This window comes from Pristiophorus japonicus, chromosome 20, assembly GCF_044704955.1.
Source record: "Pristiophorus japonicus isolate sPriJap1 chromosome 20, sPriJap1.hap1, whole genome shotgun sequence".
NCBI lineage: Eukaryota > Metazoa > Chordata > Chondrichthyes > Pristiophoridae > Pristiophorus > Pristiophorus japonicus.
The window spans coordinates 91,950,175-91,964,078 of NC_091996.1; the positions used below are offsets into that span (position 1 = coordinate 91,950,175).

The window sequence follows — 13,904 nt, forward strand, 5'->3', positions numbered from 1 at the left end:
TAAAGGAGGAGAGAAGGTAGAGATGCGGAGACATTTAGGGAGGTAATTCCAGAGCTTGGGGCCCAGGCAGCTGAAGGCACGCCCACCAATGGTGGAGTGATGGAAATCGGGGAAGCACTAGAGGCCAGAATTGGAGGAGCTCAGAGATCTCGGAGGGTTGTGGGGCTGGAGGAGGTTACAGAGATAGTGGGTGAGGACCATGGAGGGATTTGAAAACAAGGATGAGAATTTTAAAATCCAGGGGTTGTGAGGACAATCTCAGACAGTGGCCAAGGAGAGAGATGAAGTCGGTGGCTGGGGAACAGAGTTTGTGATGGGGACCGAACACTATGGCCATGGCCAAAGTCACAGAGATTCCCCATCATCCCTGACTGGTCCCTATCTCTCTCTAACTATTCCTTTGCTTAATAAAGGAATTCAAATTACATTGTAAATAATACAATAAGGAGTATACAAAAGTAAAATCAGTATAATAAAGATTAATTATAATTAAACAAAATTAAATAATATATATCATAATTATAAATTAAGTTAAAATGAGAAAATCAGCAATTGAAGCAAATTAAATCTGTTATTAGCTTTTTTTAAACTCATTCCTTTAGCTATTTCCTTTTATATCATCTGCTAGTCTTTTTCACGTTCATTTTTAGCCCCTTCTAATCTCCCTTTTTATCTCCTCACCGTACATAAGAAATAGGAGCAGGAGTAGGCCATTTGGCCCCTCGAGCCTGCTCCGCCATTGAATAAGATCATGGCTGATCTGATCATGGACTCAGCTCCACTTGCCCGCCCGCTGCACATAACCCATTAATCCCTTATCGCTCAAAAATCTGACTATCTCCGCCTTAAATATATTCAATGACCCAGCCTCCACAGCTCTCTGGAGCAGAGAATTCCACAGATTTACAACCCTCTGAGAGAAGAAATTCCTCCTCATTTCAGTTTTAAATGAGCGGCCCCTTATTCTGAGACTAAGCCCCTAGTTTTAGTTTCCCCTATGAGTGGAAATATCCTCTCTGCATCCACCTTGTCGAGCCCCCTCATTATCTTATATGTTTTGGTAAGATCACCTCTCATTCTTCTGAACTCCAATGAGTATAGGCCCAACCTACTCAACCTATCTTCATAAGTAAACCCCCTCATCTCCGAATCAAACAAGTGAACCTTCTCTGAACAGTCTCCTTCCTTAAATACGGAGACCAAAACTGTACGCAGTACTCCAGGTGTGGCCTCACCAATATCCTGTACAGTTGTAGCAGGACTTCTCTGTTTTTATACTCTATCCCCCTTACATTAAAGGCCAACATTCCATTTGTCTTCTTGATTACTTGCTGTACCTGCATACTAACTTTTTGTGTTTCATGCACAAGGACCCCCAGGTCCCTCTGTACTGCAGCACTTTGCATTTTTTCTCAATTTAAATTATAATTTGCTTTTCTATTTTCTGCCAAAGTGAATAACCTCACATTTTCCCACATTATACTCCATCTGCCAAATTTTTGCCCATTCACTTAGCCTGTCTATATCCCTTTGCAGATTTTTTGTGTCCTTCTTTACAATTTGCTTTCTGTCATGTATGTATGCTTGGGGTTACTAGCCACCAGGTGGCGCCACTGTCAGAGGTCATTGGGCTGTACGCACATGTGTGCGGCCAGCTATAAAAGGCCAGCCATCACTTTGGGTCCTAATAAAACAGAGCCAGGTTTGTACCTGTGTTAGTTTACAGTATTCAATCTCTCGAGTTATTACATACATAACACTTTCCCACCCATCTTTGTATTATCAGTAAACTTGGCTACATTACACTTGGTCCCTTCATCCAAGTCATTAATATAGATTGTAAATAGTTGAGGCCTCAACACCGATCCCTGTGGCACCCCACTAGTTACTGTTTGCCAACCGGAAAATGACCCATTTATTCCGGCTCTCTGTTTTCTGTTAGTCAGTCAATCCCCTATCGACACTAATATATTACTCCCAACCCAGTGAACTTTTATCTTGTGCAGTAACCTTTTATGTGGCATCTTATTGAATGCCTTCTGGAAATCCAAATACACATCCACTGGTTCCCAAATATCCACCCTGCTCGTTACATCCTCAAAGAACTCCAGCAAATTTGTCAAACATTTCACTTTCATAAAACAATGCTGACTCTGCTTGATTGAATTATGCTTTTCCAAATGTCCTGTTACTGCTTCCTTAATAATGGGCTCCAGCATTTTCCCAACGACAGATGTTAGGCTAACTGGTCTATAGTTTCCTGCTTTCTGTCTTCCTCCTTTTTTAAATAGGGACGTTACATTTGCAGTTTTCCAATTCGCTGGGACCACCCCAGAATCCGAGGAATTTTGGTAGATTACAATCAATGCATCCACTATCTCTGCAGCCACTCTCTTTGTAAGGCATCAGATCCAGGGGACTTGTCCGCCTTTAGTCCCATTATTTTACCGAGTACTACTTCTTTAGTGATAGTGATTGTATTAAGTTCCTCCCTCCCTATAGCCCCTTGATTATCCACTATTGGGACGTTTTTAGTGTCTTCTACCGTGAAGACCGATACAAAATATTTGTTCAACATCTCTGCCATTTCCCTGTTCCCCATTATTAATTCCCCAGTCTCATCCTCTAGGGGACCAACATTTACTTTAGCCACTCTTTTCCTTTTTATGTACGTGTAGAGACTCTTACAATCTGTTTTTATATTTCATGCTAGTTTATTATAGTACCTTTTCTATATTCTTCATAATTTTCTATCGTATTGCTGGCCCTAGTTTTTTCATGCATCTTTTTAAGGTGGGTTAATTTCTCTCTTTATCCCCAGAACGCTTTGATACGCCACTCTATTCATCTCATTTTTGAAGATCCTCACTCCGATCTCTCATCATTTGCCGACGTTTCTGCCATTTCATTTGGGCCATATCTGTCTTTCTAAATAAAATTTAAGCCTTTCCTGTTCAGCTTCCTTATTTTTGAACCGAACGGTTAATTTGCTGTTTGTCATCTTTTCTTGAACTCGCGCATCAACTGTTCACAATTCAAAATCAATCAGCACTGCATTTCTTGTTAGATCACGGAAGGAACCCTGGGTGCATTCTAAAAACTGTATAGCTAGATGACCTTACAGTGTGTGGCAGGATAATAACAAGGATATTATGCAGGATAATGCACAGCGTGCAATAAAACAGGATAATAATGAAACTATTATATATTATATGGGATAATGCTCAGGCTATGCTGTCAGGATGTATAATAATGAAACAACAGTATTATATAGGATAATGCACAGAATCTGTTAGTGTCAAAGAATCATAAATCGCAGAAGGAGCCCATCGAGTATGTGCTGGCTCTTTGAAAAAGCTATCCAATTAGTCCCACACTAACTCCTCCTTTGAAGGCCTCCCATTGCTAATTTACTGTTTGACCCGATAATCTTTGCTTCCATTCCACCTGGGCCAGATCTCTTTTCCAGTCCCTAAAATTAGCGCCGTTCCAGTTCAGTATCTTCACCTTTGATCGTTCTGTGTCCTTTACATAACTACTCTAAACCTAGTCGTGAACAGCCTTTGCTCCAGTCATTGTGTTGCTCACTCCAGTCATTCACTGAACTGAATGGAGGGTTGTAATTTCATAGTTTTACTGGGACGTGCTCAAATTGCGTGATTTGTCCAGCAGCAATTGAGGGGTTTATGTTGCTGACAGATGTCAGGAGTATCACAGACTCCATGCAGTGTTCCTCTCTGCATCTGGTTTTTTTCTTGATCAACAGTACCGCAGCTTTTTAAAAAAAAGACATCTCATTCTTATTTCAGAAAGGAAACATTTTTATTGTTGACTACGAGATGCTGACTGGGATTCCAGCCCATATAATCAATGGAAATCAGCAATATCTTGAACCGCCAATGTGTCTGTTGTATTCGAATCCAGAGAACGAATTAATTCCCATTGCAATCCAGGTAGAGTCTGTCGCTCTCCCCGTTAACAGTGAATCTGTCTCTAAGTGTGTTTTTGGTTCTGTTGCCCTTCCTCTAGTCTCTGGGGTTTTCTCTGTTTGCTACCCATCTTTACAAATATCTTCATGAACTTGTTGCACATCATTGCTTAGTATTTTTCTATCTTTGTGAATGTGTTTCTCTCCCTTTCTTGTCAACCAAGTCTCTCTCTCACTCTCTTAGTCTATCAATCTATTCTCTCTCTGTCTCTTTGCTTATATTTCTCCACTCTGCTCTCTTTTCTTTATCTCTCTCCTCTCTATCTATCTCTTCACCTTTCCGCGATTTCCCTCCTCTCTCTGTTTATCTCTCTCCTCTGTTTGTTTCTTTCTGTTCATTTCCCCCTCTCTTTCTGTTTATCTATCTCTTTGTCCATCTTTTTTCTATTGGTACTTCTCTCTTTTCCTCACTCTGTCTTTATCTATCTCCTTTCTCTGTTTCTCTCCCTCCCTGTTTCTGTCTCTCTTTATGTCCCTGTCTCACTCTCTGTTTCCCCCTTGCTGCTGATCTCTCTCTCTTTCTCTCCCTCTGCCCCATCTGCTATCCTTTCTATGTCATCTCTCTCTCTCCCTCTTTCCCTCTCTCTGTCATCCCCTCCCCGTTGTACTCTCTAACACTCTAATACAAAGTGGTAAGTGATTTTACATCAATAGTCGTTCTCTTCTGCGCTCTTAACACAGGTGTATCTCCTCAAAAACTATATAATTTCTAACTCGTTTTGATAGTTCACTGTTAATTCATGTAGTACTTCGTGTGTTATGTACAACCAATGATCTTTTACCAATATCGATTAGCGGCCCGGCCCGGAAAAGACCATCAGCAGGCCGGGACCATCAGAGGGAGCAGCGTGCGGTGGCATACCACTACAGGGAGCAACGCGCGCTGCTGCAGGAGAGCGATGGCTGCAAAGTCAGGTCGCTGATTGCAGTGCGGGCAGGCACAGCAGGAGGGGCATAGGAGCGGCAAGAATTTGTAAAGGGAAGTGACCGGGGCCCAGGAGAGGCATCAGTCTGGGTCCCAGAAGAACCGAGGGTCCAGGGGCAGCACGGGCCAGCCCACACTGCGACATGTGTGCGCACTAGGTAATCCTTGTCACTGGACCAAGACCTAGCTCTGTCAAGCCCTTGTCATGGCTGGTGTGCAACGGCCACCACACGCTAAAAAAATCCACGCACAGGCATCTTCCACCCTCCAAGATGTAGTTCGGGATCTGGAATATTAGATCCTTCATTGAAACACCTGTGAACTCATCCCTTTTTGGCGTGGAAGCAAGTCATCCTCGTTTTGAGGGACTGCCTATGATGATGATGATGATTCATTATTAGATTTACTCCATTTTTTGGGAGAGGTATTTTTAAATTAATATTTAATATCAGCTGAATTTTTACTGCAACTTTACTCCTTGCTCGACATTATCACTCAGGAGTGACAAGGTTTTAAGTCAATCAATAAATTGGGATTCCTGCCTATCCTTTATAGTTCCCAATGCCTCTCTCCATAAATTAACATTTCCACCGCTATCTATTGATCTACACCTTTTACCCTGTCACGTTCTTGCCTCAAGCTTACAGTAAAAGTCACTTGTAATGACTATAATTTCTGTGATTGACAGATCAAACAGGAACCAGGACCCCAAAACCCGATTTTCTTTCCGAATGACAGCAAATATGACTGGCTTCTTGCCAAGATCTGGGTTCGACATGCTGACATGCAGCTTCATCAGCTGGTCTCACACTTGCTGAAGACACACCTATTTGCAGAGGTCTTTTCCATCGCAACATTACGAAAGCTTCCAAATGCACACCCTATTTTCAAGGTACTTTCAGATGAAATGCAATCACCCCTGTATACTGTATTTTAGAAACCAGAGTTGGAATCATTCCCACTGCTGTTCTGCACATTCCGTCCCTGTTCTGTGTTGAGTTAACTGATTTCTGGCAGGGTTTCCGTTGAGGCGCCACAACTGTCCTTGGCAACTTTGGCCGAGGGAGAGGATAAACTAGCTCCTGTCCCTGGTCAGCACTGTGAATTCTGTTGGAAAGTGCACGTGTGACGATAGGATTAGTTGAACATACTGTCAACTCTCACTGACCAGGATCACACGGAAAGAATGGAAGCACCAGAGGAGGCCAGGACCTGTGGAATGCAACCCAGCAAATATCCACGCCTCTGGGGGAGGGGGAATTCGATAGAATTTATAGCACAGAAACAGGCCACTCGGCCCAACTGGTCCTTTATGCTCCACACGAGCCTCCTCTCACCTTACTCCCTCTAACCCTATCTGCATACCTTTCTATTCCTTTCTCCCTCATGTAATTATCCAGCTTCCCCATAAAGGCATCTATGCTTTTCGCCTCAACCATTCCCTGTGATAATGAATTCCACTCTCTGGGTCAAGAAGCTCCTCCTGAATTCTTTATTGGTGACTATCTTATATTTATGGCACCGAGTTAAGGGCTCCCCCTCAAGTATAAACATCTTCTCAGAATTGGACAGACCATCAAAATTCTTTCGATGTTGTTGTTTTTCTCTCTCTTTCTTAAGAACGAGAACTGGTGATGCACAAAAGAGACTACCAATGGGAGCAACCCTTCAAAGTAGCTGTGCAACATCAAAGCACTCTGGCCAATCACAATGTGAAGGATACAAGGCCGATATATGTGCGAAGATACGCTATAATTAAAATTCTTTAATCTTTCAGCTTCTCATGCCTCATCTGAAATTTACCTTAAACATAAATACTGCAGCAAGGAGACTCCTCATAGTAGAAGGTGGAGTGTTTGATCGGGTGAGTGAGCTATTTTACATTTTTGGTGAAAATGATTGAAATGATACAAATGTGGCCGACACAAGACCAGAAGAATTAGGAGCAGGAGTCGGCCATTCGGCCCCTTGAGCCTGCTCCGCCATTCAATGAGATCATGGCTGATCTTCTATCTTAACTCCACTTTCCCGCCCGATCCCCATATCCCTTGATTCCCTTAATATCCAAATATCTATCGATGTCTGTCTTAAGTATACTCAACGACTGAGCCTCCACAACCCACTGGGGCAGAGAATTCCAAAGATTCACCACCCTCTGAGTGAAGACATTTCTCCTCATCTCAGTCCTAAATGGCTGACCCCTTATCCTGAGACTGTGACCCCTGGTTCTAGACTCCCCAGCCAGGGGGAAACATCCTCCCTGCATCTACCCTGTCGAGCCCTGTAAGAATTTTGTATGTTTCAATGAGATCACCTCTCATTCTTCTAAACTGTAGGGAATATAGGCCTAGTCTACTCAATCTCTCCTCATAGGACAATCCCCCCATCCCAGGAATCAGTCTGGTGAACCTTCGTTGCACTCCCTCTGTGGCAAGTATATCCTTCCTTAGGTAAGGAGATCAAAACTGCACAATACTCCAGGTATGGTCTCACCAGGGCCCTATATAATTGCAGTAAGACATCTTTACTCTTATACTCAAATCCTCCTGTAATAAAGGCCAACATACCATTTGCTTTTTTAATGCTGAACCTGCATATTAACTTTCAGTGATTTGTGTACAAGGACACCCAGGTGCCTCTGAACACCAAAATTTCCCAGCCTCTCATCATTTAAAAAATACTCTGTTTTGCTATTTTCCTACCAAAGTGGATAACTTCATATTTCTCCACATTATATTCCATTTGCCATGTTCTTGCCCACTCACTTAGCCTGTTTATATCCCCTTGAAGCTTCTCTCCATCCTCCTCACAAGTTACATTCCCACCTAGCTTTGTATCATCAGCAAAACCCCTCACCCAAATCATTGATATAGATTGAATAGCTGAGGCCCAAGCACCGATCCTTGCGGCACCCCACTAGTTACAGTGTTATGATTAAATGTGATGGGACACCTGACAGAGCAAATTCTAGCACGAGAAATGTATACTGTAATTGGTGTAAGAGTTGTGACCTGTTAGAGATTAAAGGGCCGAAATTGCCCCTTTTTTTAAGGGCCGTTACCGTAGTAATGGGGTGGAAATTAGTTCCCGCCCGGTTGGGGCGGCCTCAACGACGATCGGAATATTGCGCTCCTAATTTCAGCAGGCACAAAAGGTTAACGCCTTGCTCGTCCGGGCAGGTCATCACCGTGCGCATCGCCTGATCATTGCCCCGGAACAGACATTGCCCCGGAATCGTCTACCGAATGCTTGTCGGTGCCAGCGACAGTTTTTTCTGCCGCTGTCAAACCAGCAATCTGAACCGCCAGCGGTATCTAAAGACGCGCTGTGGTTGCCACCATTGTTGTCGGCCAAAATTTGCTTCTGGGTTGAGACCTTCTACGTTTTGCGTCTGATTCAGCCTTCACCGATTACTGGGCCTCAGTTTGCGCAGCCTGCAATACCCAACCTTACTCCAATAGCTAGCATTAGCAGAGTAGCCCACTGCTTGCGAGTAATGGCTAAGTCCTGGCAGTGGACGATGGCTCGCAGAACAGAGCGGTGCCGGCTAATACAGATTGAGAGAAAGGGACACAGACAGGGTGGCACACCCAGATAGAGAAGGCCATGGAGATGGTCATGGAGAAGGTGTGGAGATGGGCATACAGTGAGGAGGAGGGGCAGGAATGCAGACACCCAGAGCCAGAGCGAGAGGGACATGGAGAGGAGAAGGCAGCGGCAGGCAGACGTGCAGCAGCACCAGGAGACAGAGGGTCGGGAGCAGCATGACCAGGAACCAGAAGGGGATGAGGAAGGAGGCAGAGCAAGACGCAGACACAGATGTGCAAGTGTCTTCCGACAACAGGTTTCCTACATCAACCTCAATGATGACCAGTGTCTGAAGAGACTGCGATTCAGGAAAGTCATGGTAACGGAATTGTCTCATCTCCTGCAGACAGCCTAAAACAAAGCTGAGGACCACTCTTATCAGTGACGTCCAAGGTCACCATCACCCTGAATTTCTACCCCACTGGATCTTTCCAAGGAGCCCCAGCAGACATGTCCAACATATCCCAGTTTGCCGCGCATTGCTCCATTCATCAGGTCATAGACGCTCTGTACAATAGGAGGAGGGGCTGCATCTCATTTCCAATGACCAGAGGAAGCAGTTAGAGCAAGCAACTGGCTTCCCCCAGGGTTCAGGGCACCATAGACTGCACCCACGTGGCATTGAGGGCGCAGCTGAACAAACCGGAGATCTCCCAAAACTGGAAGGGATACCACTCACTCAATATGCAGTTGGTGTGCGACCACAAACGCCAAATCACGGCCATTGATGTTCGCTGTCCTGGCAGCAGCCACGATGCCTTCATCCTGCGGCAGACCGGTGTGCCGGGTCTATTTCAGCTGCCAAATGAAGGTAGTGGCTGGCTCCTAGGGGACAAGCCCTTCCACACTATGCACCTGGCTCCTGACTCCCCTTCGCAACCCCACCACTCCTGCGCAGCAATCTTACAATGAGTGTTATTCGGCTACCAGGAGCATCATTGAGCAGACCATCAGAATCTTGAAACTGCGATTCCGCTGCCTTGATCTCTCAGGAGGGGTCCTGCAGCACTCGCCTGTCTGGGTGTCCCTATTCGTCGTCGTCTGCTGCACGCTTCACAACCTGGCAATCATGAGGGCACAGCCATTGGCCGACGACGTAGCCGTAGCACCTGAGAAGGAGCAGCAGGAGGAGGTTCCGGGGCCACGCAGGAGTCGGCCTCATCATCTGGATCCTGCAAGGGACATCCGGGACCGTCTCATTACTGCTCATTTCCAATAAGTTGATCGCCACTTCCAGCTTCCGCTGTGCATCCCATGCCCACACCAATGAGCCCTTCCACACATCGTGTCCCACTGAAATCAGACACAGCAACAGATACTAAAGTTTCCAATCAACATTTATAGAACAAAAATGTGCATCAACATAAAGGTTTTCCTTCACTCGTGTGAATTTCCTTATAGCCCCTTTTACGTTGACTTACTCTAGAACTACACTGCAGTGTCTCCACTGTGGCTGCAGCATGGCTGCTCTCCAGACACTACAGATGTCCTTCAAGGTCTCCCCCGACCAGCTCTGGCCCTCGAAGGGCTGGCTGCAGGCTGGGCCGCCTCATCCTCGGCACTGCCTGTCTGTATTGGCTGGGTGCAAGCCATCGCTGGTGGCAATGACGGAGTGGCAGGGCAGGGGAGCACAGCAGGTCCTGCTCCAATGAGCCAGCACCACTCCTCTGGGGCAGCCCCTCAGCATCCCCACCAATCTGCTGCAGCAGTTAGGTGGCCTGCTGCAACACCGCGAGATCCCCGGAGGACCGTGGTGGACCCAGTGGCGATGGCAGCAGTCAGAGCTCGTGGTGGCATCCAGCTGGGACTGCATGAGAGCAGTCACAGACTCGATGCCATCAGCCACTAACTGCATGACAGCAGTAAGGCACTGCGTGGCATCTTACTGAGACTGCATGAGAGCAGTCTGAGCTTCCACGCCAGCAGCCATCCTTTCCATTACAGTACTAAGACATTGCGTCGCTTCCGCCTGTGCTGCAATGGCAGCTGCCACATTGCCCATGACACGCGTCCTGAGTCCTGGGAGCCCAGCATCGTCTGCACACTGGCAATGATGGGCTCCATGGTCTGCAATGAGGGAGGCGGACTCCTTCATGCTCCTTACCACTTGCGAAAGGCTCTCGGGTACCCTTGCCATTGCCCCGAACATGTCCGAGTGCATGGTCAGCACCCTTTGTGTGAATGCCTCCCCATCGAGGTCCTCATCTAGTCCTGTGCAGCAGAACCCCCGTGCGAAGTCTGGGGAGTTGGCTCCCGAGGTTCCCTTTGCCCTTGACCATGCTTCAGCCCGCTAGGTCCCGGTGCATCACCCAGTGCAGACCCCTCTACTAAGCTAAGCTGTAAAGAACGTGTACTCCCAGTATCTGAGCTGGTGCGTGCGAGGGTGAGAAGCAGTGACGAGGTGCTTGGATCTGTCTCTTCCTCGGCATCCTCCTCCTCCCACATTTGCTCGCTGGCCTTGCTTAGCTCTGGGGGACAGGCACAGGTTGGTCCGCCTCCAAGGCATCATCTGCAAGCGTAAATGGGACAAAATTGGCATAAGGTGAGGGAGGGGGGCCCACCATGCAGCAACCAAGGTGCACACATTACTGACCATGTTACTGATAGGCGTCTGTCAAATTTCGGCCAGATGGCATCAAAGAAAAGGCTTCGCTTATCAGTGTATGGCCGGGTTCACGACCCACGAGGCTGGCACTGACATCGCACGCGGCGGCTCGGTACGCTGCCGGTTTGCGCCTCCGCTAACTCCCACGCAATTCTGCGGAAGGTGATAGAACCCACCCCCCCCCCCCCCCACCCGGGGGGCTATCAGGATGCGCAAATGATGCAAATTTCTCCCCCCCAAGACCCTGGTGCTGTGGGTGATGTTGTACCTCACTGCATGTTCCAAATACCGCATCATATTTATATTATGTCACTCCAGGCATTTTCCACGGGAGGGATTGCAAAAGTCCAAATCCTGCAACGGGCTTTGGCGCAGACTACCTACGCATCTCTGTGTCTCCCAGAAGACCTGGCCATTCGAGGTGTGGAAAAGCTACCCAACTATCATTATAGGGATGATGCACTGAAAATCTGGTTCGCAATCAACAGGTGAGAGTCCTTCTGCTGACACAACTCCAGCCATTGAAGTAATATTCATTCAATATCCTGCATGTGATATCCGGAGAAAAGGGGCTCATCCATTAAGCTATTGATCAGCTGAAGACAATCGTAACAAGGAAAGATGGCTTATGAATTTGACCCTGGTGGTTTCTGGAAAAACAAATGTGTATGTAGACCTATTGCTGATCAGTCTCTCTCTCTCTGCCTCACCTCTAGCCTGCTCTATTATCAAGGTTGTTCTGTTCCTCCTTGGGCCCAGATACCCTGTCTTACACACTCCCTCCTCCCCAGATCCTCACTATGTTCAAACCAAGACTTATCTTACCATCTCCTACTCCTCCTGCACGAGGACCTCAAAGCTGTGGAATTCATCACTACTCTCTCAGCCTTCCCTTCTTGCTGCATCCTGATTTACCTCCCCTTCTCTCCCACTCCTCTTCATTGGTGCTGGAGGGAGGGGAGGCGAAAAAATGTTAACGGTTAGAACAAAATGCCACAGGTATTACCAATCTACGCAGTCCCCAGATGATTATTAAAATCCTGGAGAGATATGGACACTGCAAGTATTTTGCTTTTCATTAATCAGGCTCACTTTGCACATGAGATCCACCTCCTGCCCCTCTGATCCCTTCCCTACCCAGCTCCTGCCCCTCTGATCCCTTCCCTGCCCACCTCCTGCCCCTCTGATCCCTTTCCTACCCACCTCCTGCCCCTCTGATCCCTTTCCTACCCACCTCCTGCCCCTCTGATCCCTTCCCCGCCCAACTCCTGCCCAGTGCCCACTCAACCACCTTCCCGTTCTCCTAAACTCATTGGCATTGTAACTGGTTCCCTCTGTACTGGTAGCATCAGCACTCCCTCCCACAACTCTTTTGTCCTCTCAAGTACTGCCCCATCTGTAACCTCCTTTTCCTCTCCAAGGTTCTTAAACCATCTCCCAACTCTCTGCTCATCTTTTCCACAACTGTGTATGAATACTTTTAGTTTGATTTGCGTGCAGTTCCTGCAACTGAGCCCGTCCAACCGAGGTCACCAATGATCTACCTTGTAGACTGCGATCGTGGAACATAATCCTTCCTTGGCCGCCTCGACTCCCTGCAGCATTCAATGTGGAGCATCCGCGGTCCCTCGATTCCCTCATTGGTCTTCAGCATCATGTTGTGGATCAGCCTGAATTTTCTCTAAATGAATACTGTAAAGACCAACATCATCATTTTCAACCCACACCAAAATCTCTGTTCTCCTGCTTTTGACTCCATTTCCACCCAGACTGCAGCCTCAGTGTCCTGTGTGTCCCAGAGCTGAGCTTCAAACCTGATATTCTGCCCAACACCAGCACTGCTTATTTCCACCTCCGTCACATCACCCATCTCTGCCCCACAGTAACCCCCACCACAGCCCAAACCATGAACCCCACTTCAGAACGGCCAGACTCAATTTTGTTTAAAATCTTCCTCTGCTCCCCCAAGCTCCACAACAACATCAAAATGCATTTAATTAGCACCTTGAGGGAAGTGTAATCAGACAAAGACTGACGCCAAGCCAAAAAAGAAGATATTCGGAGGCGTAGCCAAAAGACTGGTCAAAGAGATGCAGATTTAAGGAGGGTCTTAACAGAGGAGAGGGAGGCAGAGAGGCAGAAAGATTTCAGGAAGAAACTCCAGAGCGTGGGGCTTAGACAGCTGACAGTATGACCGTCAATGGTTGGTGAAGGGAATGGGGGATGTACAAGGGGCAGGAATAGAGCGACGGTCAAAGGATGGGGTTGGATCGGGGGGGTGGGGGGGGGGGGTTGGGTGGGGTGTGGGCAGGGGAGCTGGGTGGAGGGGATGGGGGTGTGGACGGGGTTGATATCCTGATTTAGCTGACCTGGCACAGCACAGCCACGACATCCTCCAATGGAGCTTTACCGTTCACGTCCAACTCAAAACAGCAACGCAGCTTGCAGTAAGCTTTGTTTGAATTCTGAGAAACAAAATCGGCCAATCTCAATGTGATTGGGGAGAGGTCAAGGTCCCCCGACCGACCCGTTCTCCCACCCACCCACCGGCACTGCCACTGACAAGAACCAGAGTTGGAGGAAGGCATTATTCTTGGAGGGTTGCAGGGCTGGAGGAGGTTACAGAGGTAGGGAGGGGTGTAGGGGCTGGAGGGGTTACAGAGATACAGAGGGGTGTAGGGCTGGAGGAGGTTACTGCGATAGGGAGGGGTGTAGGGGCTGGAGGGGGTTACAGCGATAGGGAGGGGTGTTGGGCTGGAGGAGGTTACAGAGGTAGGAAGGGTGTAGGGCTGGAGGAG

At 47.4% G+C, this 13,904-nt stretch overlaps 2 protein-coding genes across 2 annotated transcripts in view; one reads left to right on the forward strand and one right to left on the reverse strand.

The window, feature by feature from the left end:
- LOC139232693 (polyunsaturated fatty acid lipoxygenase ALOX15B-like) overlaps positions 1–13,904 on the forward strand; it is a 50,945-nt gene that overhangs the window by 23,748 nt on the left and 13,293 nt on the right. The window contains exons 7-10 of the mRNA XM_070863170.1: positions 3,810–3,953; positions 5,602–5,805; positions 6,691–6,777; positions 11,425–11,594. Coding sequence (XP_070719271.1) covers positions 3,810–3,953; positions 5,602–5,805; positions 6,691–6,777; positions 11,425–11,594 — 605 coding nt within the window. The remainder of the gene's footprint in view (positions 1–3,809; positions 3,954–5,601; positions 5,806–6,690; positions 6,778–11,424; positions 11,595–13,904) is intronic.
- LOC139232694 (uncharacterized) overlaps positions 1–13,904 on the reverse strand; it is a 103,535-nt gene that overhangs the window by 13,775 nt on the left and 75,856 nt on the right. The gene's annotated exons all lie outside the window — the stretch shown is intronic.